This window comes from Rhinopithecus bieti, unplaced genomic scaffold (genome assembly GCF_001698545.2).
Source record: "Rhinopithecus bieti isolate Rb0 unplaced genomic scaffold, ASM169854v2 scaffold_33474, whole genome shotgun sequence".
In the NCBI taxonomy this organism is placed as follows: Eukaryota; Metazoa; Chordata; class Mammalia; order Primates; family Cercopithecidae; genus Rhinopithecus; species Rhinopithecus bieti.
Genome location: NW_016814460.1, coordinates 461222 through 484449, shown reverse-complemented (window position 1 = coordinate 484449; position 23228 = coordinate 461222). Strand labels below are relative to the sequence as shown.

Sequence of the window (23228 nt, the reverse complement as noted above, 5' to 3'; positions counted from 1 at the left end):
CAGGCTGGAGTGCAGTGGCACAATCTCAGCTCACTGCAACCTCTGCCTCCTAGGTTCAAGCGATTCTCCTGCCTCAGCCTCCTGAGTAGAGTAGCTGGGGATTACAGGCACGCACCACCATGCCTGGCTAATTTTTGTATTTTTAGTAGAGATGGGGTTTTACCATGTTGGCCAGGCTTGTCTTGAACTCCTGACCTCAAAGGATCCACCTACCTTGGCCTCCCAAAGTGCTGGGATTATAGGCGTGAGCCACTTAGCCCAGTTTTTTTTTCAACTTCTAGTCTTTGTTTTTTCCCTTCTATAGAACAGGAAGCACCCAGGCAGGAGGATTGCATAAGTCGAGTTCAAGACAAGCCTGGGCAACATAGTGAGACCCTGCATAATGTCTCTGCAAAAAATAAAAAAATTAGCCAGGTGTGGTGGTGCATACCTGTAGTCTCAGCTACTCAGGATGGTGAGGTAGGAAGATTGCTTGAGCCCAGGAGGTTGAGGCTGCAGTGAGCTGCGATCATGCTGCTGCACTCCAGACTAGGCGACATAGCAAGACCCTGTCTCAAAAAACCAAAAAAAACAAAAAAAAAAACAAAAAAAAAAACCAGGAAGCTTCTGCCATTTACCCTCTCCGCCCTTTCCACTTCCCCACTAGCCCTCTGTTCTCTGTTAACCGTGTAGATGGGTAATAGAAGAGAGGTAAGTTACTTTTCCTGAAAACATCCAGGGCTCTGAACTTCATTCCCCCAGCAGCTCCCAAGTGAACCCAGAACAGCAGGCACTCTCAGCCCTGCAAACTCAGCAGGGTGAATGGCTCAGATTTCCTCAGGAAGGGGATGATTTATTTCTTATCCAGGTGAATGAATAGACTTCATTTCGCGTAATCTAGTGAAAGACTCAAACTGACGGATGTGACAGGCCACATGCACCAACCACCGGATCTGAGGCTAGTGTATGCAGGCCCTGCCCCCTCTTTGCGCTTCTTTTCAGGGTCTGAGCAGAGCTGGTAAGGGATAGGGAGAAGAGGGAACAGAGAATGTCTCAGGAGGTTTGTTAGAGCTTGAGTGCAAATAAAGTTTGCATTCAACCCCTCCCACCTCCGGCCACCTCCAGATTGAGTCTTAGCTCTGTTTATATTGTTTTTTTCCACCCACTGATGTCAGTGTTTGTGAGCAATGTTATGAGCAGCAGCATGGCAGGTAGGAAAGAAACAATAGCTGTGGATAATCAACCCCTGAATAGTCAGAAATTGACTGTATTATTTGAATCTCTTTCCATACATTCCTTATTCAGCAACCAAGAGTAGAAAGGGGTTTTGAGTGAACTAGCTAAAAAGATCTTCACCTTATTTACTTCTTTGTGTGGTTGGTGGAGATGTTTATTGGTCTAGTTTAGGTTCCTCAATTCAGACAAGGTCCTAGGATTTCTTTCACACACAAGTTGGTTTTTTTCTTCTCTTCTCTTGGGGACTCAGGAAAAATGTAGAAAAGCGAGCACTGCTGGAGAACATGGAGGGGCTGTTCTTGGCTGTGGATGAAATTGTAGATGGAGGGTAAGTTCTCTGACCTGCCTTGATCTTGGGTGAGGTAGTGGGATAACTGCCCCTGTCCTAAGTCAAGCAGGCTCAGTGGCCAGAGGTCCTTTTCCCCCACAGTGAGTTGGGCATTCGGGACAGAGTGAACAATGATCTCTTCTTTGTTTTTGCAGGGTGATCCTCGAGAGTGATCCCCAGCAGGTGGTACATCGGGTGGCGTTAAGGGTAAGCAGGAATGTGTTTCTCTGCATCCCCGCATCTATTCACAAACACCCTCCACAGTCAGACCTGCTGGATGTGTCTAGTAGTTGGGGCTCATAGGATACATAGAACCTTCTCTTTTTCTTTCAAATACATTCAGCCTTTCTCTTTCCTTCCCTTCTTATTGTCCCAAAGAAAGAAGAAGAAAGAACTTATTTCTACCCCTAATATGGTACCTAACATCTCATACAGTCTTTGCACAAAGTGGACATTTAATACATATTTATTTAATAAGTGATAAACTAATATTTATGGTTTTGAAATTATAAAAGAACTTGAAGTTGGCTTATTCCCTTCTTGGAGATGGATCCAATCATCTGAGGCAGAAGAGTATCTTTTTTGTCTTTTAAAGTGTTATATAGGACAGGGTGTGGTGGCTCACACCTGTAATCCCAGCACTTTGGGAAGTGGAGGCCGGTAGATCACAAGGTCAGGAGTTCGAGACCAGCCTGACCAACATGGTGAAACCCTGTCTCTACTAAAAATACAAAAATTAGCTGGGCATGGTGATGCGTGCCTGTAATCCCAGCTACTCAGGAGGCTAAGGCAGGAGAATTGCTTGAGCCTGGGAGGTGGAGGTTGCAGTGAGTCAAGATTGCACCACTGCACTGCAGCCTGGGTGACAAAGTGAGACTCTGTCTCAAAAATAAATAAATAAATAAATAAATAAATAAATAAATAAATAAAGTGTTACGTAACTGAGGATGGTGCCTGTCCATCAGGAGGTACGTATTTGCCAGAACCTCAGAACCTCAGTCCTCTTTGGTGCTAGTGATATCAGAAAGGGGCCTCTGAGTTAACCATAGAAGGCCCCAGGTCAGCTGAGGAGATAATGGTGGATGCAGAGAGCCCACAAGCAAATTATACGGGTGCAGAGATGTCTGAGCAAAGCAAATCTCCCCATTCACAGAATGTCCTGGCTCTGACCTCCACAGAGTGAAGGCTGACAGTGCTTGGTAATGGGAAATCTTCTCCCTTAACTGCTGTGGGCTCCATTTGCATAGTTTAATCTTCTCCTCTAACATATGTCTCTATGTGGCAAGAGAGAGGGTCCCCCTCCCCCCACCAACTCCCCGCTTTCTTTTCTCAGGCTGCTGTTGCAGCAGTTTATTTCTTCAAATTAACATGCTGTCGTTACCCATCAGGCTTTGCGGGATCCATTAAACCACTCCTGGCTCCCCCTCATCCTTTCCCTAGCAATATTGATACTCAGAGAAGGCCTTTTCTGACTAGGGAATCAGGTCCTCCACCCCCAAGTTAAGGGAGATGAGGATCAGATAACCTGCTGGTTACTCGGAATGGAGTTAAATCTTTTAAGAAGTCCTCCTGCCTTAAAATGGAAGCTGGATGAAATGACCCTTTTTTGTTCATAGTCCCTCCGGCCAAGTAAAACTGTAGCTGTACTAGTCCCTAGTAGGGACTGAGAAGTTCAGTGCATCTGCCCTTTGTTTCAGTTTAAAGGATCACTTTTTTCTTCTCTAATACCAGACTCCAATCAGGTCTTACTCCAGCTTTCTCTCACACTAAATGCTTGTATCTCTGTGCCATAGGGTGAAGATGTCCCCCTTACGGAGCAGACCGTGTCTCAGGTATGACTTTCTCCCTTCTTCCTTTCCAGATGGACTGGGTCACTAAAGAGGCTAGAACAGCATTCCACCCATACCTCCCAAGTCTGAGTGAGACTGGAGACTCAAGACACATCTTCCTTGGCTCCCTCTTATTCCAGAGAACTGGGACTCATACAGCCAGCCACTCCCTACCCCTACTTCCAACTCCTTTCTTAGTTTCCTGTGAACAGTGGCTGTCAACCTTGCTCTGTACCCTTCAAACCCTCCCTGCCTGATGCCTCATTCAGTAATTTATTCCCCAGCAGAGGCTTGCCTTAAGCAGATGGTCTGTGTGCATTTGTGCACACACTCTCTCTTTCTCTTATTCAAATGAGGGCTACGCTGGAAATGCATATTCTAGAATATGCAGGTTTTGCAGATCCATCTTGCTACCTTGACTGCAGATAGATTGTCTACCTGATGTAGGAGGAAGGGAGGGGTTCTGTTTTCTACCCACTTGGCATTCTCACCAAGAAGTCCATCTGGATTGTTACCTGTCTCCCACCCACTGCCCCTTTTAATATGTGTCCAGTAACTCCCAGTTTTGTTTTGTTTTTTCTTTTGTACCTCTTCTCTCTTCATCCCCCTCAGTGGATTTGTATTTTTTTGGAATTTTCCAAACAATCTGCTAGGGCCTTAGAGAGCTTCTTCCCATCTCTTTACCTTTGGGAATTTTCTGTTCTCCATTCTTGTAAGGACAGGGAAGACAAGTGAGGGGAAGGAGATCCCCATCCCTCATGCTTACCCTGCCCTGTCAGCAAGCTTTCCTCAATGCTGCTCTTATCTCTGCAGGTGCTGCAGTCAGCCAAAGAACAGATCAAGTGGTCACTCCTTCGGTGAAGACCCCACTGTTCCTGGCTCTTCATCCTCTTCAAAAAATTCGCCTGTCTGCTGTGAATTTTCATCTAGTTCCCCAGTTGATGCTCTCAGGGTCATCTCGGGGATCACAGGGATCCTTAAATCTCCATTCTGTTTGTGGTTGTCCCCCCAGCCTCCCCTACACCCTTCCTATTCTTTTTCATTCTTCTTGCAGTTCTGGGAGTAAAGCTCCCAGCGTATTTAGGTAATAGGGCAGGAGAAGCACCCTCTTTCTTTCTAGACTGGATTATGCTCACATGCTCCCCTGCCCTGACATTTTTGTAAATTCTGTGCCCTTTGTTGTAGCTAAACTTCAGATTAAAGTAGGAGAAAGAATGTGCTGAATGTTTTCCTGCCTTTGCCTTTACCTGGACCTCATCCCGACACCCCAGCAAGGGGAGGGAGAAAGAGAATTCTTTACTATAGAACAAGTGGGGGTGGGGATGGGTAGGAATTTATCCAGTCTAAGCCCTAGCCCCACTTACTGACCTCAGTGTTTTCTTCCATTCCTTCTTACTGCCCTGTCCTCTGCCTTGGAAAAGGTATCGGGAATAGTTCATAGGGAAGGGACAACACAGAAGAAACAGTGATTTAAATTGTATTGAATAGGGCACATAAAATGCATTCTCTACCCCGATCTGGCATATAGCTTCAAAACTGTTGTCGTGAGTGCCCGTCTCTTAGTTAGCTACCTTAACTCTCCACCCTTACTACCTGTGGGATCTTTGCCTGGTTTGTCTTCTCTGTGTCCTGAAGCAAAGCCAGTTCCTAAAACTGAAACTCCATTCTAGTCTTGGGAAGAAAACTTTCTACTCAGAACTGGGGAAGGAGTAGAATTTATGACTTGGGCGTCTAGGCTCTCTCTGTCCCCTCAACTCCCCGACATGCATTTACTCCTCATGCATTTACTCCGCTGCAGCCCACCCTCTCTCTGCTTCAGCCTTACACCCAAGCAGTGCATCTCTGCTCTCCCTGTCTTTAGGTCGCTGAGAGAGGTGCTTTTCTTCTTAAAACCTTTGGGATTTGGATTTCCCCAGGAAGATGGAGAATGGAATACTCACTCTTGGGTCTAATCTTTCCCCTTGACCCAGAACTTCCTCCCCACAAAAATGTCTTTAAAACCCTTCCTGAGACTTAAGCATTCTGCTCCACTTACTAACTGCCAGTTCTCCAGCACTGAAGTGGGGCAGATAACTGGGCATTTTTGAGGGGGCATCTTTGTGTAAAAGATGCACGGAGTCAGGAGATAGCCACCTTCATAAACTGCTCTGTGCAAAGAGGAATAAAACATTTTTTCAAAACTGCCTTTGTGTGATGTTTCTGTTTCTCTTCCTCTTTTTGGCAGCTACTCCTGTTCTTCCAGCCCCCCCTCATTCCCCATCTTACAATATTTCTTCCCTTGTACCTCAGAGACTCTATAGCAGTGCCCCCCCCATCCCTAATTTACGGGGCTGTTTGCCTCCTTGGCATCTCTCCGTCCCCTCGCCTGGAAATTGGCGCCAGGGGTGGGGTGGGGATGGTATTTTCTCAGTGGGAGTCCCAGGGAACTGAGTTTTTCCCCCACCACCCCCAAAGCCAGCTGCCTGCTCCCGCCTTAGCCATTAGTAACCCAGAGACGCGCACCTGCGTGGGGGCTCTCCTCCAGCCCTTGCTCCCTTCCTGCACCTCCCACTCCTGCTCTGAAACGGCGCTGAGCGGGTTATTTATCGGAGCCAGCGCTGCTCCAGAAGGTCAGGACGGTGGTGTAAATAACCTCTTCTCGCCATTTCCCCGTCCCTCCAGAGCCTGCTCCCCTCCCCCTCCTCCACCTTTATTCGCACAAATGAATGTGGCTGGGCTGGCGCAGCGCCTGGCCCTGCATCTTAATGGGGCGGTGAGCTCACAAGATGGATTTAGCTGGGGGTTTTATGGTTGCCGCGGCGACAGAATGCTTTGGTTTTCTTTCCCCTTCCTCTGCAGGATTTTAAGGAAGGGGGAGTGTGGGGAGCCTCTTCTCCACTGCAGTTTGAAGGGTTTCCTCAGTCACCTCTGCCGCTCATAAAATGGACCTGCAATTCCAGGATTAAGCAAGGGAGACCAAATTAGTATCTCAGATGGGAAAGGATGAGGGAAGGAAGGTAACAGGAATGGGGAGAGTCTCTCCAGCATCAGAACATGAAACCCAGAGTTTTCCGGTCTTACCTGCTCTTCTATGAAAACCTGACAATTAAGCTCAACAACTATGGGGCACCTGTGCATGGGATACTCCTCAGCAGGTAGAAAAGAAAAAAACCTGGGTATACCACGTCTGCCTACAGTCCTGCATTGAAAGTTGGAGTGCAAGAGTTTGGATAAAGACTAGGTACTTCTTTTGTCTTTGCCTGTCTGAGCTGGGGAAAAGCAATACTCAGCCTTACCATCCTAATCTTCCTACTCACCACACAGCATTGACCTGGGGGAGGGGCAGTGTCAGTACCAGAGCTGAGTGGTGGTGATGTCTGATGGTGTGGAGCATGGAGTTCTATCCTGTTCTCAAACTTGGAATTCTCTGAGCTTCAGTTTCCCCAACTTAGCCTGGGTTAAACTCCTGCCTTCTGTTTTCCAGCATGAATGGAACTTTGGTGCCCTGGCCTACGCAGTTTTTTGGCCAGCAGTTTTTTTTTCAGGGCTATGAATAAACACATCCCCAAGGACTGACTGAAGCAGAGCCTGGGAGCGGGGTCTGATTATTTCTCTTCCTTGGTTTCTTTCTGTCTGTAAGCCTCTGTCTTTCTGCTTGTGAGCCTTTCCCTCTTTCCCAGGGGATGCTGGGAGGCCCCTTCTCCCCTCTCCCCCCTTCCTCCCCTTTGGCTGGGAAAGTGACTACAGCCTGAACAGTGCCAGACACCTGCCTGCCAGATGTGGCGATTCCCCATTCTTCCCCCCACCCCTCTATGTCTATTCTTTCCCTACCCCACTGAGCTCAGGCAGAGGGAGCCCCCCCACAGGGTGATTTACTGCTGCTGCCTCTCTTCCTCAAGTGCCCCCCTCCACTCCTCTCCCTCTCCCTCCCCCTGATGCTCATGCCCCCTCTTTTCCCACAATGTTCTGCAGCTACCTTCTTGGTACAGCCTCCTCCCACTCCTACTCCAGAGGGCTAGGCTATGTAAACGCCAGCTCCTGGACTAGAGAGTGAATGCATGGGGCAAAGGTGATTAGCCTTCTGTTTCACCCATGAGAGAGTACATCAGCAACTGGGTTGAGGACGGGCAGCCAGAGCTGATGTCATTCTCACTGGGGGAGGAAGGGAGGTGACAGAGTGGAGGAGGTGAATGGGGAGGGAACCAACACTCCAAGACTGTCTGGAGAGGAGAAAAAGGTCTCTGAGAACTTCCTTGGTAGGTGACAGAGAGTCCAGAATTGTGGCTGCCTGGTGGACATCACATCTTTCTGGCTAAGCCTCCAGACCTTATCTTTGAACCTATATCGCAATATGACTTAGGAGGTGCCCCTCAGCTCCTCCCCTTCACACTGACCCAAAACACACACTTAGAGAGAACTGCAAGTCCGCACCCTTCTCTCTTTAGTGTTTGTCCTTCTGTGTCTTTTCTTTTTTCTTTTCTTTCTTTTTTTTTTTTTTTTTTTTGAGACAGGGTCTCACTCTGTCACCCAGGTTGGAGTGCAGTGGCATGATCAGAGCTCACTGCAATCTCGACCTCCCTGGGCTCAGGTGATCCCCCCCACCTCAGCCTTCTGAGTAACTGGGACTACAGGTGTGTGCCACCATGCCTCACTTTTTGTAGTTTTTATAGAGATGTTTTGCCATATTGCCAGGCTGGTCTTGAACTCCTGGGCTCAAGTAATCCACCTGCCCTGGCCTCCCAAAGTGGTGGGATTACAGGCATGAGCCACTGTACCCAGCCTGGTGTCCTTTTTTTTTTTTTTTTTTTTTTTTTGAGATGGAGTCTTGTTCTGTCACCCAGGCTGGAGTGTAGTGGTGCAATCTCAGCTCACTGCAACCTCCACCTCCCGGGTTCAAGCGATTCTCCTGCCTCAGCCTCCCAAAGCCTCCCAAGTAGTTGGGATCACAGGCATGCACCCTCATCCCTAGTTTTTTTTTTTTTTTTTTTTGTATTTTTAGTAGAGACAGCATTTCACCATGTTGGCCAGGCTGGTCTCCAACTTCTGACCTCTGGAGATCTGCCTGCCTCGGCCTCCCAGAGTGCTGGGATTACAGGTGTGAGCCACCGTGCCTGGCCTATGCTTTTTCTTTATTAATCTCTTCTCTCTCATTTCACCCTACCTCCCTTAGTTGTGCTTCTCTTTCTGGTCACCTTCTGCCCACCCCACCCTTCCGTGCCATATCATAACCCAATATGATTCCCAGACTTCCCACTAAAGCAGGGACTCATTCAGAGCCTCTTTTCTCCTTCCCATCTATTCTTGGAATCTAACTCCCAAAGGTCCCCTCTGGGCCAGAACAGCGTTCTGATGTGGGACTGAGGTAGGAGGGATGGCTGGGCTGAAGAGTGGCAGAAGCAGGACACATGGAGCAGCATCCAGGAATTTGGGGAGAGGGGAGAGGGAGACAAGAAGATGGAAAGAAACAAAATGAGAGAGAAAAAGTGATTGAGAGACCGAGGCAGAGGCTGAGAGACGGTGAGAATAACAGACTGGGAGAATGAGAGACACAAAGAAGGAAAGCAAGACCGGGAGCAGAGAAAAAGAATAGAGTTGGAAACAGGAAAGTCATAGCAAGAGAAGGCCACTAGGGAGGGGCCAGGCAAGGGGCAGCCTGGCTCTCCAGGGCTCCCTCATGCCGTGAGTCCTGTGTGTGTGAGTGTGTGTGTGGGTGGGTGCGTGCATGGCACATTTGCATAGGGGTCTGCGTATGGATAGGACGATTTCCACAATATTTTTCCATTTCTTTCAGCAGTCTCTTTCCTTGAGGCACTCCATACTAGCCCCCCATCTGCCAGTATTCCGGATGCTCAAGGGACCATTCTGAAGGTATTTCCACAACTCAGCAATCCTGACTTTCTCACTTGGAATGCAGGCCTGCTGGAATGTCCAGGATCTGTAGAATGAAGAGGCCCCATCCCCTCACTGCCCACCCCCCATGCCTGCCCACCAGCTGCTCCTGTCCATCTTCTCCTCCCATTCTCCTTGTATCTCCCCTTCCTCCACACTGACCCCTCCCCCAGCTCTGACCCCCAGCCTGCCTGGGGCCTGGGTCAGAGGGGAGACAAAGACAGGATTTATCACCAGTATTGAGAAGCAGCCAGAGACCAGGGCTGAGGGCAATGACTGACCTCCCTTGGATAGGAGGGAGCACTAGGCCGGATGCTGGGAGGCTGGAAGCCTGGGTTCCAGTGGCTGCTGCTCACAACCCCCAACTTTTCCCACTCCAGCTTTCCTCTCTCCCTTGTCTCTGAAAACTTAGAAAACAGAGAAGAGTATGATCCTGAGGTGATTTTAGCCCTCTGAAGGAAAACCTGGGAGAAGGGAAGAGATGAGATTGATGTCTTGGGGTTATTATCTTATGGATATGGAAGAGGATTTGGAAACTAGAGGCAATCAGGCACCAACTGTTTCCAGGGCTGGGAAAGAGTTCAGGCCTAATACTGCAACAGATGAGAGGGACTGTCCTCTAATATAGAGAGGGACTTCTCAAGAACAGGCCCTGGTTGCCAGTAGGAAAGGAAATAAGGGTGATTATGGGTCCTGAAAGGTGGGAGACACAGTCTCACCTGAAAGCAAAGAAAGAAATGAAATTTACCAATTCTAGCTCTAGCCCCTCTGAAAAAGTCTTCTTTCCTAACATCTCCGACTCCCTCCCGAGAGGTACAAGGAGCAGCTGGTCCTTTACAGTAAATAGACTATTGGCCTGAAATTGTCTCTACTCAGCAGACAGGGTGTGTGCTTGAGAGGGAACGGTATGATCCAGGAGTTTCCGAGAAACCAGACTGTATATCTTTCAGTGGACAGCTCCCGCAGCTTCCCTAGCTGCCCTTGGAAGCCCACCACCAGCCCCTCTAGAATCTGTGTGTCAGAAGCCTCCACAAACCCAGCTCAGAAACTTTGGTGCTCCTCCAGCCCCTGGCACCCAACTTCCTGCTTCTTGCCTTTACCCTATTGTCCCGGAAGATGGCAGCTAGAGTTACCTCCAAGTGAGAAGAGGGTGGAAGGATGAGAAACTGAGGGAACTGGGAGTTACCAATCTACCAGTTTCTCACCACAATCCCACCAAGCATTCCCACCCGGGTCTGGTGAGGGAAAACTTGTGATCTCTTCTCTTAAACTCCTCTGTAAGCTGAAACCATTCTGTCAATTTCTGATGCAAAGCCAAAAATTGGAAATTTTAGTGGGAAGGGGTCGTAGATTGCAAGAGAATGGGAGAGGACAAAAGAATTGGGTGGAGGGGGGCGGTGTGGGCACACCAAGTAAGGAAGAAACAGGAAAGGGGAGAAGAGAGCATGTCTTTTTTCCTCAGTCCCCCTTCCCCCAGTTGAAGAGGCAGATTTACAGCCTCTGTTTGGAGAGGGGGGTGAGCATAAGGAAGACAGATCTGCAGTTCTGCCCTCTGAGTGTCTGGGTACTTAGCTTTAACTCCCCCATTAGCATCAATCCCCATCTTGCTGCCCATCCGTCTTCTGACATCAGCTCCTTCCCCTCTATGTAGCCCAGGCTTTCTGACCCTAAGTGGCTCTTAAAGGGCCAGTCTAGGCCTTTCCCTCCCTCCTCCCACTCCAGGCAGCAGTCTGGTGTATGTACGCATGTGCATTGTGGCCATCCTTGCTAAGGCCATAGTGGTTGGAGGGCATGGGGGATGGGGGCGATGTGTGACTCTTCCCCAGCTCTGTTTTCCTTAGGGCTCCCTTATATTATGGACCTCCATCTTTGTTCACTTCCTACCCAAACCCAGAACAAGCCCTTTCACTGGGGGGGTCACAGACACATGGCTCCTAGAGCTGAGGGCTGGAGAAGGTATGTGGATCCATAGGCAGATCCACCACCCCTTCTCAATTTCCTGGAGGCCCAGGGCAAGGGATGTCAAGAACTATTGACTGTTTTTAATTCTCAGCAGCAGGTTGGAGGCCAAGACTCCTAGGAGATGCCCTGAGCCCCACATTCCTAGCCTCCTTTCCCAGGGATCCAGGCTGTGGTCTGTGGAGGTGAGGGATTTCAAATCTTCCTTTCCTGTGAGGATGGTGACAGGCCAGAGAAATCTGCCTTTGAATTTTCTGGCTTCTCTTTCCTATTCCTCAGCAACTGAGCTTAAGGGGACAGAGGGGAAATGGGCTTCTCTCCACCTTCTGCAAAAATGTAACAGCACACTAGGGGCTATACGAATGCCAGGATGCTTGGAAAGTTCCTCCCCTATCTGCCTTCAATCCTTTCTGCTGCAAAGCTCTGCAGTCCTCTGAGGGGCTCTACAGGATAGTCAACCCCTCTTCCTGATACCTGAAACCCATTCCTCACCTCCCTCTGTGCTTCCTTCTCTGGCTCAGGAGGAGAGGGAATGTGTGGGTGGGGGCCTTGGGAAAATGGCCATGTTAAAATAGGAGCCCCAGCTGCACCCCCCAGTGGACCCTTATTTATCACCTTCCAAACCTCACTCTCAAAGAAGCATAAATATTCCTAATTCCTGAAGGCCACCCTGGACTCGTAAATTTAACTGGGGAGGTGGGCAAGGAGAGGAGTGAGGTGCATGGGATGGGGAGCTTACTGCAGCCTTGAGGAAGCAGAATCTCCTGGGGGAGGCGCCTGACTTGTCTGTCCCCTTGCAGATGCCAATGGGTCTTCATAGGGAGGAGGAGGAGGAGCCTTTCTGTCAATATTTCCTTTGGGGAGTAGTCTTCTCTCACTGCACTTTCCCTCCCTCCCCTAAAACAAACAAAAAACCAAAACCCTACCTTCCTTCTGGTCTTCCCCATTAGTTCTCTGTCGCTCTCCCTCCCTCTTTTCTTTGCTATTACCTTTCAGTTGTCCTTTCCTGCTTCTCCCTCTCTCTCACCTCCCTATTGCGCCTTTCTCTGTCGTTGCTTCTCTGATGCTTTCCCTTTTCAGAGCCATTGTGTGAAAAGGAAATTTCCGTCTCTTATTCAGTCTGGATAGTGAGATTTGAAAAGTCCCTCTCTCGGTGCCCGGATCTCCCTGCTTCAGCCCGTGTGGACCCTCAAATGCGTCCTTTCTCTTCATGTCTCCTTTCTTCTCGGATCTTGGACAGATTACCCAACCCCCCACTTATCTCCTTAACTCTCTCTCTCTTCCCCTGCCTTCCTTCTCTCCTCAGCCTTCCTTTCTTTCTGTCATCCTTTTGCCCCCTCAGTTTCCCCTTCGTTCCTCAGGTCGGAATCCTCATTCCCTGTTCAGTCTCCTCTGCTCTCCCTGTTGGCCCCCACCCGCACCCCTCAGACTCGACTCCTCCGCCTATGTGTACCCCTCAGACCCCATCATCCCTCCAGTTCCCATCACCACCACACCCCGGTTTTCCCTCCCAGTGGACGAAAAAGAAGGGAGGAGGGGGCTGAGGAACAGGTAGAGGGAGAGCCATTCCTTGAGGGGAGGGAAAGAGGAGAAAAAACAGGGGAGAGGAAGAGGGACGCGGCGACGAGGGGAGGGGTATCCTCACTCCCCAGCAGCGGCACCCCTCTCCCCGCGGCCGCTGAGCCATAAATCAGGGCCAAGGCGGTTTGGCCAATGGTAGGGTGACTCGTAAATCGCCCTGTCAAGCTCAGCCAATGAGAGGCGGCGTTAAATCAAGTTCTGTCAGCGCTTGGCCAATGAAAGGCCCTGAGCTGACCATAAATCTGCCTGTAAGAGACAGCGAAAGAGAGAGAGCGTGCGAACGAGCAAGAACAGCCGGGGCGGGCGACTGGGGAGGGGCTGGGGGAGTGCGGGAACGGGGAATGGGGAGACGAGCTTAAGAGAAAAAAAAAGGCGATAACAGAGGTACAGGCGATGAAGACGGCCTACAGGAGAGACGGACAGATGGAAAGAGACAAAGAGAGGCCGTGAGAGATAGCGTCAGAAAGTCAGCGATAGAACTCGGACTCGGGCGGGAGACTGACAGAGATAAAGAGACAAAGAGAGACAGACGGTGACTCACACTCGTGAGCATATAGGGCCTCCAAACACACACTTCCGGGGACACGCATGAGCGACGCACCACGAGGGACCCAGTAGGGCTCACGCGCCAAGCACAACCGCAAGAGAGAGAACGCCTCTAGAAAGCCTGATCTTAAGTTTCTTTCCCCTTATTCAGCCCTTATTGAAATTAGGGGCGGGGGTGGCTGTGTGGGCTGTGGAGGGTGGCTGCTTTCTTACTAAGATCTGTCCTCCATGGTCTTAGACCCCAGGATTTCCTTCTGTGTCTCCTGAGTTTTTTTTTCCCCCCAGCGACTAATTGGGAAGTCCTTTCTGAGGTCTAACTTCAATCCCTATTGCTTCACCTTTCTACTTGACACTGTTGTGATTTGCCTTCTAAGAACATGTAAAGTAAATCCTTTTACAACCCTTCAGAGAGTTGTCAACTTTCAGAATCTTAGGTCTGAATAGGAAGCACTGTTAGGGATCATCTGGGCATTCGATCCTAGTTTTAGAAAGGCAGTTTTGAGACTGCCCTCAAATCACGGTCTTACAACGTATTAGTCATTCGGCCTTGGACAAATAACCTATTTGTGCTTCAGTTTTCACATTTGTAAGAAAGAAATTATAATTTCATGTAAATGAAATAATGTATGTACAGGGAACTGCACGGGGCACGTGTTAAGAGTGTACCCCGCACCCCGCTTTGTACGGTTGATAAAATCTGAGCCCCAGAGTTGTCCAGAGATCTGCCCAAGTTCCCAGAGCTAATTATCAGAGAGCCTTGACTGAAACCTGTGTCTCTACACCCATACACTGTTGTTCTTCATTGGTCCAACAGTTTACCTGTCTGGACCTCTGCCTTAGTAGCCCCAGCTTGATTTGGTTTAGGTTCCTGTGACTTTCTTGGAAGGAGGACACCCAAAAGTGCATGTTCCATATTAGGAGTCAGGATTCCTGGACCCTAGAAGTGTATTGCATATGAGGGTGTCAATCTGTCCACCTCAACTGTGATTCTTTCTGCCCTTAATATCTTCAGATTTTACTTTGTTCTGTCAAACCATGGACTTTGGGTAGGAAGGCGACAACATGCAGCCAGAGCATTAATGTCAGCATGACTCACATTTCATCCCCAGTGCCACCCCAGTGCCCACACTGCTACTCCTCCCAGCCCCACCCCAAGTAGACAATAATATCTCATGAATAATAAATGTCTCATTCTTCACCTTTCTTCCTAAGCTTTGGGGGAAAGGGAGGGTGCAAATCCCTGGGTCTCTATTCCCTGGTCTCTGCATTCCCAGTCCTGCCTACTGTCCTCAACTGGGAAGCCAGAAAGGAAACGCAGGGAACCAGCGTCACCTGGTGGCCACAGGTGCTTTAAGGGTATGTGTAAGCATACACATTGTGACAGTATTTGGTCATTCTGAAGGGAAGGAACGGTATGGTTTCCTAGTCTGGCTCCTGAGCCCTTTTAACTAGAGTCTTTGTTTTCCTGCTTTCTTTCGTTTTCTTTTCTTTCCCTTTTTCTTTTTTTTTTTTGGTTTGAGACAAAGTCTCGCTCAGCCACCCAGGCTGGAGTGCAGTGACGTGATCTCTCGGCTCACTGCAACCACTGTCTCCCGGGTTCAAGCGATTCTCCCGTCTCAGCCTCCTGAGTAGCTAGGATTACAGGCACCCGCCATCATGCCTGGTTAATTTTTGTATTTTATTTTATTTTATTTTATTTATTTATTAATTATTATTTTGAGACAGAGTTTCACTCTTGTTGCCCAGGCTGGAGTGCAATGGCGTGATCTTGGCTCCCTGCAACCGCCTCCTGGGTTCAAGCGATTCTCCTGCCTCAGCCTTCTGAGTAGCTGGGATTACAGGCATGCACCACCATGCCCGGCTAATTTTGTATTTTAGTAGAGGCGGGGTTTCACCATGTTGGCCAGGCTGGTCTTGAACTCCTGACCTTAGGTGATCTGCCTGCCTCAGCCTCCCAAAGTGCTAGAATTACAGGCGTGAGCCACCCCACTAGGCCTGTTCTCCTGCTTTCATAAGTCCAGATGACAAATGCAAGGGAACTGAGGGCCTGGGACTCAGGTGAATTAGCCCTGTGAACAAGACCCTGCCAGGGCACCTGGAACCTTTTTCTGCCTTTGCCTCAGCTAAGCTCAGTTCCATTTCTACAGACCAAGGAGTCCTCCTCCATGACCATTCCCCTCACACAGAGCGAGGGCTGGGGGGCTGGATATAATCCCCAGCTGGATTATAAAACTTTTTTGAGATGAATAAACTTGTTTGTAGGGATGGTGGATCCTGGCAGCAGTGGTTAGGGGCAGAGGCGATTTCTGGGAAGTTAAACAAAAAGACAGGCTAATCCTCTTAAATCACCTCACAAGTTTTATTACCTAGAAACCCCTCTTCTAAAGGCTATGTCCCATGCCAGCTGCTTCCTGCTTCTGCTTTGACCTAGGTACCCCTGAATCCTTAGGTATTTATTAGATTCCAGCTCCTGGTGGCCACAGGTGCTTTAGGGATATTTGTGAGCATGCACATGGTGACAGGATTTGGTCATGCAGGAGGGATGGAATAGTATGGTCTCCTCCTAGCCTGGCCCCTGAGCCTAACCGTGACCTGTTTCCTTCTTCCCCAGAGACCACACCTGAGCATTAAAAGCACAGAATTCATTTATTAATAGTTAATAATACTCCTTGGGCAGTCTAGGGCTGAAACATTGATCAAGTGATGGAGAGACTTGATTTGGGAGGCTGAGGAGAGGTTGTTGTGAAAATGCCCGCACGTGTTATTTCACCTATTCTCCTATCAGCTGGCCACTTTGGTCCTGGAGGAGACGGTTCTGAATTCTGGTGACTAGGGTCACAGTTCTAATGGAGCCTACGGAAACTCCAGGGCCCTCTTTTTAAAACGGAGCCATATGCTTGGCGGAATTGGCGGTTCATGGCTGCATATAGCACAGGGTTGATGCAACCGTTGAGCCAGGTGAGGTTGGCAGCAAGCATGTGGACCACCCGGGGAGCCTGGACTCTGGCATCCAGAATGTTGAGCAGCAAGAAGGGGACGTAGCTCAGGGCAAAGCAGAGGAACACAGCAAAACACATTTGAGTCACCTTCCCAAATTCCGATGAAGAATCTGGAGCTCTTCGGGCTCCTTTAATTGGCTGGGCTTTGGCAGATGCTTCTGGAGGGCTTTTCTCTGCCATCTGCTTAGCTCTCTTGCTGTTGATCTGGTCTCCCACTTCTGATGAATCCCCTTCCAGGGTCTGGGTGGTGGCAGCATTGACTGACTCAGATGAAATCCCCTCACTGGGTCCTCCTGATGCTAACCTGCTGTCCAGCTCCTGGAAACGACCAGGCATGGCCTCATCAGTCCCAGCCACATGGTTGGAGTGGATGCTTGCCTGTCTCAACTTGTATTGGTCCAGTGCCTGTGCTGCTCGTTTGACCTGGCGGTGGATGAGGCAATAGAAGATGCCAACACTGCTGAGTCCAAGCACAAAGTAGATGCCCATGAGGATGGTGGTGTAAGGGCGGCCTCGGATGCGGTCAAAGCTGCAGGTGCAGACTACAGGTACCAGGATATAAATAGGCCAAAGGGGGGCAAAGCTGGCCACACCCACAACCCAGGTGCTCACCAGTGCCAGCACTATCCCCTTGGCACTGAAAACTTTGGGAAAAAGCTTAGGGTGGGCAATGAGGAGGTAGCGTCCCAGTGCGATGAGGCAGAGGGTCAGGATGGAGACAGAATTGGAGGCAAAAAGGAGGAGCCCAAATGCCCTGCAGAAGGTGGCACCGGTGCGCCAGTGCAGGTGGAGGTAGGTGTCCACAGAGAAGGGCTGAAGGACCGTGCAGTAGAGGAGATCAGCCAGTGTGAGGTTGGCTATGAGCAGGTTGAATCGGGTACGGAGCTTGCGCTGGATGACCAAGGCCAGTAGGGTGAGCACGTTGCCCACGGTGCCTGTCACAGCCACCACCACCCCCCAGCTAACTGCAACATAACGATAGCCCAGCACAGACTCATGGTAGCAGGAGAAGTTGGCGTCAGAGGTTTTCTGCATGATAGAGGCTAAAGAAGCAGAGGGTAGAAGAGGAAGACGGTATCAGAACCTAGCATTCAACTTATATCTCTTGAACAGCTCTGGCACTCTGGACATCTGAACTGCTCCTGGACCTCACTTTAATTCACTATCCTCCTGAACCATTCCCAGGCCTCTTCATCTCAAGATCCCTAACTCTCTCCTTAGGTTCTCTAGTCCTTTCCCATTCTCAAATATTTCCCCAAGTTTTTATCTAAATATCTCTTGCCTAAATATCTTAGTCTTATTCTGCTCCAAACCACAGTCCTCTTCTATATCTATCCCATTGCTCTCAGTAAACCCAGTGCCCTCCAACTTTTCTAATTCCTTCCTCATCCCCGAAGACCCTCAGGAGTCCCCTCTCTCTCTTCAGCATCCTGTATTCAGGATCCTCTCTGTATTCAGTTCCCTCTGCTCCTGTCCACTACACACACATATAGGCTTTAGTCATTTCTGTTTGTTACCACCTGGGAGATGAGGAGACCAAGAAGGTAAAAGTAAACCCACCACAAAAGTACTTACCTGAGTTTCTCAGCCTTCAATTCTTTCTCTGATGGAAGAAGTTCAACTCACCCAAAGAGCAGTCCTTTCTGGTGGACAGTCAGGCTTCAAGCAGGAGGCATCCTGCTCTTAAGTTCCCTATTATACTCCACTGAAAGAATAAGAAACTCCCCCGTTACCCAATCCCAGCCACTTCCTTCACCAACTCCGGTCCTACTCATTTTGCTTTGGCTAGTGAAATCTAGGCTTCTCTGTTGAAATTCCCCTGCTACTTACCTCAGAGTCGTTTCACTCTTTCTTTCTCCTTCCTGAAACCCAAACTCTGTTTTCTTACCCTCTTTGCATGGCAGAAGTCATCTGTAAGATCATTGCTGAGAATTGCTAGGGCACGGAGTCAGAGCATCAGAACATTTGGGCCACTCCTCAAAGGGCCAAAATATAAGACCAAGTTCCAGGAGCTACTTTAGGTACCCCCAGAAGCCTTGGGTTTGTTTCGGAGGAGCACTACCTTTCTTCTCTCCAGGGCTTGGACATGGTTCAAGTCAGAGGGGCCCATGTAACACCCTAGCACATCTGAGAAACCGAGTCAGATGAAGAAAAGTGGGAATGAGGCCTCCAGGATTCTGGTTTCATTCCCCTTAAGGGATCAGGGTCCTGGTCAATCATTCATTTATCCATTCACCCAACAACTTTGTCTTGAGTGCCTACTATACATCAGACTCTGATCTAGACACTAGGGATACAAGAACATCTGATACATGGCCTTGTGCATAGTCTACTAGGGGAGACAGATACATAAATATGCAAATGCTTAATCGGTTCTCCAGAGGAAAGTTGAGTAAACTTCGCCCTATGGGCCAAATCTAGTCTGCTATCTGTTTTTGTATAGCCTGTGACCCAAGAATGTTTTTTTTTTTTCCATTTAATAATGGTTATATTTTAGGCCAGGTGCAGTGGCTCACACCCATAATCCCAGCACTTTGGGAGGCCAAGGAGGGCAGATCACTTGAGGTCAGGAGTTTGAGACCAGCTTGGCCAACATGATGAAGCCCTGTCTCTACTAAAAATACAAAAATTAGCCAGGCGTGGTGGCTGTGCCTGTAATCCCAGCTACCAGGGAGGCTGAGGCAAGAGAATCGCTTGAACTGGGGAGGTGGAGGTTGCTTTCAGTGAGCCAAGATCAGATCGTGCCACTGCATTCCAGCCTGGATGACAGAGCAAGACTCAGTCTCAAAAAAAAAAATAAATAAATAAATAAATAAATAACATAAAAATAGTTATATTTTAAATTGTTATATAAGTACCTATGTAATACCCTCAGTTTTATCTCTTGATCAACACAGTTTAAAATATTTATAATCAGGCCTTTTGAGAAAAAGTTTGCTGAGGCTTGCTTTAAAATATTATATAGGGCCAGGCGCGGTGGCTCAAGCCTGTAATCCCAGCACTTTGGGAGGCCGAGACGGGCGGATCACGAGGTCAGGAGATCGAGACCATCCTGGCTAACACGGTGAAACCCCGTCTCTACTAAAAAATACAAAACTAGCCGGGCGAGGTGGCGGGCGCCTGTAGTCCCAGCTACTTGGGAGGCTGAGGCAGGAGAATGGCGTGGACCCGGGAGGCGGAGCTTGCAGTGAGCTGAGATCCGGCCACTGCACTCCAGCCTGGGCGACAGAGCGAGACTCCGTCTCAAAAAAAAAAAAAAAAAATATTATATAGGCCTGGCGTGGAGGCTCATGCCTGTAATCCCAACATTTTGGGAGGCTGAGCTGGGAGGATGGCTTCAGGTCAGGAGTTTAAGACCAGCCTGGGCAACATAGTGAGACCCTGTCTTTACAATAAATAAATTAAAACAAAAATAGCCAGATGTGGTGCTGTGTACCTATAGTCCCAGCTACTGGGGAGGCTGAGGTGGGAGGATCATTTGAATCTAGGAGGTCAAGACTGCAATGAGCTAAGATCATGCCACTATACTCCAGCCTGGGTGACACAGCAGGACTCTGTCTCTGAAAAATTAGAAAAACAAACTAATAGGCTGGGCGCAGTGGCTCACACCTGTAATCCCAGCACTTTGGGAGGCCGAGGCAGGTGGATCACGAGGTCAGGCATTCAAGACCAGCCTGGCCAACATAGTGAAACCCCGTCTCTACTAAAAATATAAAAAATTAGCTGGGTGTGGTGGCAGGTGCCTGTAATCCCAGCTACTTGGGAGGCTGAGGCAGGAGAATCGCTTGAACCTAGTAGGTGGAGGTTGCAGTGAGCCGAGATCGCGCCACTGCACTCCAGCCCGGGCGACAGTGTAAGACTCCATCTCAAAAACAAACAAACAAAAAACAAGTAAAAAAAACAAACCAAAAATACATGGCTGGGTGCAGTGGCTCACACCTGTAATCCCAGCACTTTGGGAGGCCAAGGTGGGTGGATCACTTGAGGTCAAGAGTTTGAGACCAGCCTGGCCAATATGATGAAACTCCGTCTCTACTAAAAGTACAAAAATTAGTGATGTGGTGGTGCATGCCTGTAATCCCAGCTACTTGGGAGGCTGAGACAGGAGAATCGCTTGAACCCGGGAGGCGCAGGTTGCAGTGAGCCAAGATTGCACCACTGCACTCCAGCCTGGGCAACAGAGCAAAAACTTTTTCTCAAAAACAAAACAAAACAAAACAACCCAGAACTATATATCAGAGGCTTAGAGAAAAGGAGCATACTATTAAGGAGGAGGTGAGGAAAGGGTTCACAGAGACGTAACTGAGCTGCATTTTGAATGATGAACAGGAGAGTATTTTGGGAGATAAGTAGAACAGAGAACAGTATGTGTAGAGGCGCAGAGGTTCAGGTAGAAGCGAAAAAAGGGCATGAGGTAGAGAGCAACAAGAAGAGCTTGGAGAGTTGAGCAGGCAGGGTCAAGGGGGACCTTGTGTATTGTGCTAAGGAGCTGGTTTCATGCTGAAGGAGTTGGTGAGATTTGCACTTAGATTGCTGTAAGGAATGAAGGCATGCAGGCTGGGAGTGAGCGAAATGGGTAAAGAGGCACTAGTTCAGACAAGAGATAGAACGGGCCTAAGTTAGGGCCAGACCACCTGTATAATTGCATAGGGTCTTGCAGTTTGAAGGGACTAGTGCTTGGTTCAATGCTTGTCAATCACTGTCTTTAAATTCTTTTTTTTTTTTTTTTTGAGACAGAGTTCTCGCTCTGTACGCCCAGGCTGGAGTGCAGTGCAGATCTCAGCTCATGCAAGTTCCGCCTCCCACGGTTACGCCATTCTCCTGCCTCAGCTTTTCCCGAGTAGCTGGGACTACAGTCGCCCGTCACCTCACCCGGCTAGTGTTTTTTTTTTTTTTGTATTTTTTTTTTAGTTAGAGATGGAGGTTTCACCGTTGTTAGCCAGGATGGTCTCGATCTCCTGATCTTGTGTCCGCCATCTTGGCCTCCCAAAGTGCTGGGATTACAGGCTTAGCACCGGCCCGGCTAAATTCTTTTTTTTTTTTTTTTTTTTTTGAGATGGTAGTCTCGCTCTGTCCCCAGGCTGGAAGTACAGTGGCGCGATCTCCCCTCAACTCAAGCTCCACCACTCATTACTACGCCATTCTCCTGCATCAGCCTACTGAGTAGCTGGGACTACAGGCACCCACCACTGCGCCCGGCTAATTTTTTGTATTTTTAGTAGAGGGTTTCACCGTGGTCTCAATCTCCTGACCTTGCGATCCGCCCTCCTCGGCTTCCCAAAGTGCTGGGATTACAGGCGTGAGCCGCAGCGCCCGGCCAATACTATACTTTTTGAATAAGGGGCCCTGCTTTTTCATTTTGCACTGGGTCCCACAAATTATGGAGCCAGTCCTGGTTAGGGCAGTGGTTGTGGGAATGAAGAAATGATAAGGATCCATATGTTGTTAGGAGGTCAAATAGGACTTATTTAGTGATTCATTGGATGAAGTGTTAGGAAGAAGGAGGAAGTAGGGTAACTTTCTGCTTTCCAGAGGGATGATGGTGCTCTTAATAAGATAACAAATGTGGCTGGGCGCGGTGGCTCACGCCTGTAATCCTAGCACTTTGGGAGGCCAAGGTAGGTGGATCAGGAGGTCAGGAGATCGAGACTATCCTGGCTAACACGGTAGAACCCCGTCTCTACTAAAAATACAAAATATTAGCCAGGAGTGGTGGCGGGCGCCTGTAGTCCCAGCTACTTGGGAAGCTGAGGCAGGAGAATGGCGTGAACCCAGGAGATGGAGCTTGCAGTGAGCCGAGATTGTGCCACTGCACTCCAGCTTGGGCGACAGAGTGAGACTCTGCCTCAGAAAAAAAAAAAAAAGGAAATGTGGGAGGAGGAGCAGGCTTAGGGAAAGGGGTAAATAATGAATTCAGTTTTAAACTAGCAGACTTGAGGTACTTGTGGGGTATGCTAGTATCCCAGACTCTCTAATCCCAATTTCTTCCAGTCCCTATCTCCTTCCCCACATGTGACCCAGTCCCTGCTTTTCATTACCCACTGTTCTATAGGGCCTCTCTTGTTCCTCATCCTTCTGAATCCTCCCAACCCTTCTAAAGCTAGATTTACCTGAAAACAAACATGAAAACAAACACCAAAACACTCCTTACTGGGTTCCAATTCTGAACCCACAGTGAACACCCACCTGTCAACTTCACAGTTGACAAACCCAGGAGGTCCCCATTCCCCTCTTCTTCCTGTTTAACAGACATCATCCCAACTTCCCTTCTCCTTTCTTCTGCAAGACTGGGAAGTGGGTAGAGAGGGGGAAGCGAGCAGAGATGAAAGTCAGGAGGACCTCACATAGATTCTGGGTTTTGGTTTGGGCTTTTTGTTTGAACTTCCTGCCACTCAGTAGGGATAGAGGGGGTCAGGATTACTGGCTGCTCTTGAGAGTGTATGGTTGATCCAAATTTTGAGGATAAGGGAGAGACCATTTTCCTCACACACCATGTGAGAGACAGCTGAACAGTGTTTCCTTGTCTCACAGACCATTTAAGGGGCCAGTTGAGAAGGTATTCTAGTATATCTGTAAATGGCACAGTCCAGTTCTTCAGTCTTGGATACATGAGATCTTAATGAACCTTTAAAAGACTCAAGTCTCCTCATTTTGAAGACTGTGACACTGAGGTGCAGAGAGGGCAAGGACTGACTCAAGGTCACTATTTATGTGGGGCCAGAGCCTAGAGCTCAGATCCCCAGTCTCTGCCCCCCTTTCTTCCTGTGCCTTGAGTCTCGCTGGTGTGGGTTTCCCACCAGACACACAAAAGCCTGGATTCTTTTCTTTGTCTGAGACTGAGTCTAGACCCATCTGCGTGGAATCTCGAGACACATCACAGGAGCGGCTTAGCCTCCTTTTCCG

The 23228-nt window shown here is 48.9% G+C and overlaps 2 protein-coding genes and 2 long non-coding RNA genes across 5 annotated transcripts in view; 2 read left to right on the top strand and 2 right to left on the bottom strand.

Moving 5' to 3' along the window:
* Nucleotides 1-5556, top strand: part of COPZ1 (coat protein complex I subunit zeta 1) — a 28922-nt gene extending 23366 nt beyond the window's left edge. Inside the window, exons 6-9 of one of the 2 annotated variants that reach the window (XM_017850938.1) lie at nt 1466-1543; nt 1699-1750; nt 3337-3375; nt 4186-5556. In XM_017850938.1, coding sequence (XP_017706427.1) covers nt 1466-1543; nt 1699-1750; nt 3337-3375; nt 4186-4233 — 217 coding nt within the window. In that variant the 3' untranslated portion in view covers nt 4234-5556. The remainder of the gene's footprint in view (nt 1-1465; nt 1544-1698; nt 1751-3336; nt 3376-4185) is intronic. The other variant, XM_017850939.1, reaches the window with a different exon arrangement.
* Nucleotides 5557-6073: 517 nt separating this feature from the next.
* Nucleotides 6074-13027, bottom strand: LOC108514615 (uncharacterized). The gene is made up of 3 exons (XR_001881260.1): nt 12189-13027; nt 11939-12096; nt 6074-6299 (listed from the first exon to the last, which is right to left on the bottom strand). It is a non-coding gene; the product is annotated as an uncharacterized LOC108514615 (long non-coding RNA).
* Nucleotides 7404-23228, top strand: part of LOC108514616 (uncharacterized) — a 67935-nt gene continuing 52110 nt past the window's right edge. The window contains exon 1 of the long non-coding RNA XR_001881261.1: nt 7404-7607. This is a non-coding gene — a long non-coding RNA (uncharacterized LOC108514616). The remainder of the gene's footprint in view (nt 7608-23228) is intronic.
* GPR84 (G protein-coupled receptor 84) lies at nt 15954-17994 on the bottom strand. The gene is made up of 2 exons (XM_017850933.1): nt 17901-17994; nt 15954-17368 (listed from the first exon to the last, which is right to left on the bottom strand). Exon 2 carries the CDS (start codon nt 17358-17360, stop codon nt 16170-16172), a length of 1191 nt encoding a protein of 396 aa, XP_017706422.1. The 5' UTR covers nt 17361-17368; nt 17901-17994; the 3' UTR covers nt 15954-16169.

Coding starts and splice junctions, on each gene's coding strand:
- GPR84 (XM_017850933.1), bottom strand. CDS start 17,360: ATGCAGAAAACCTCTGACGCCAACTTCTCCTGCTACCATGAGTCTGTG.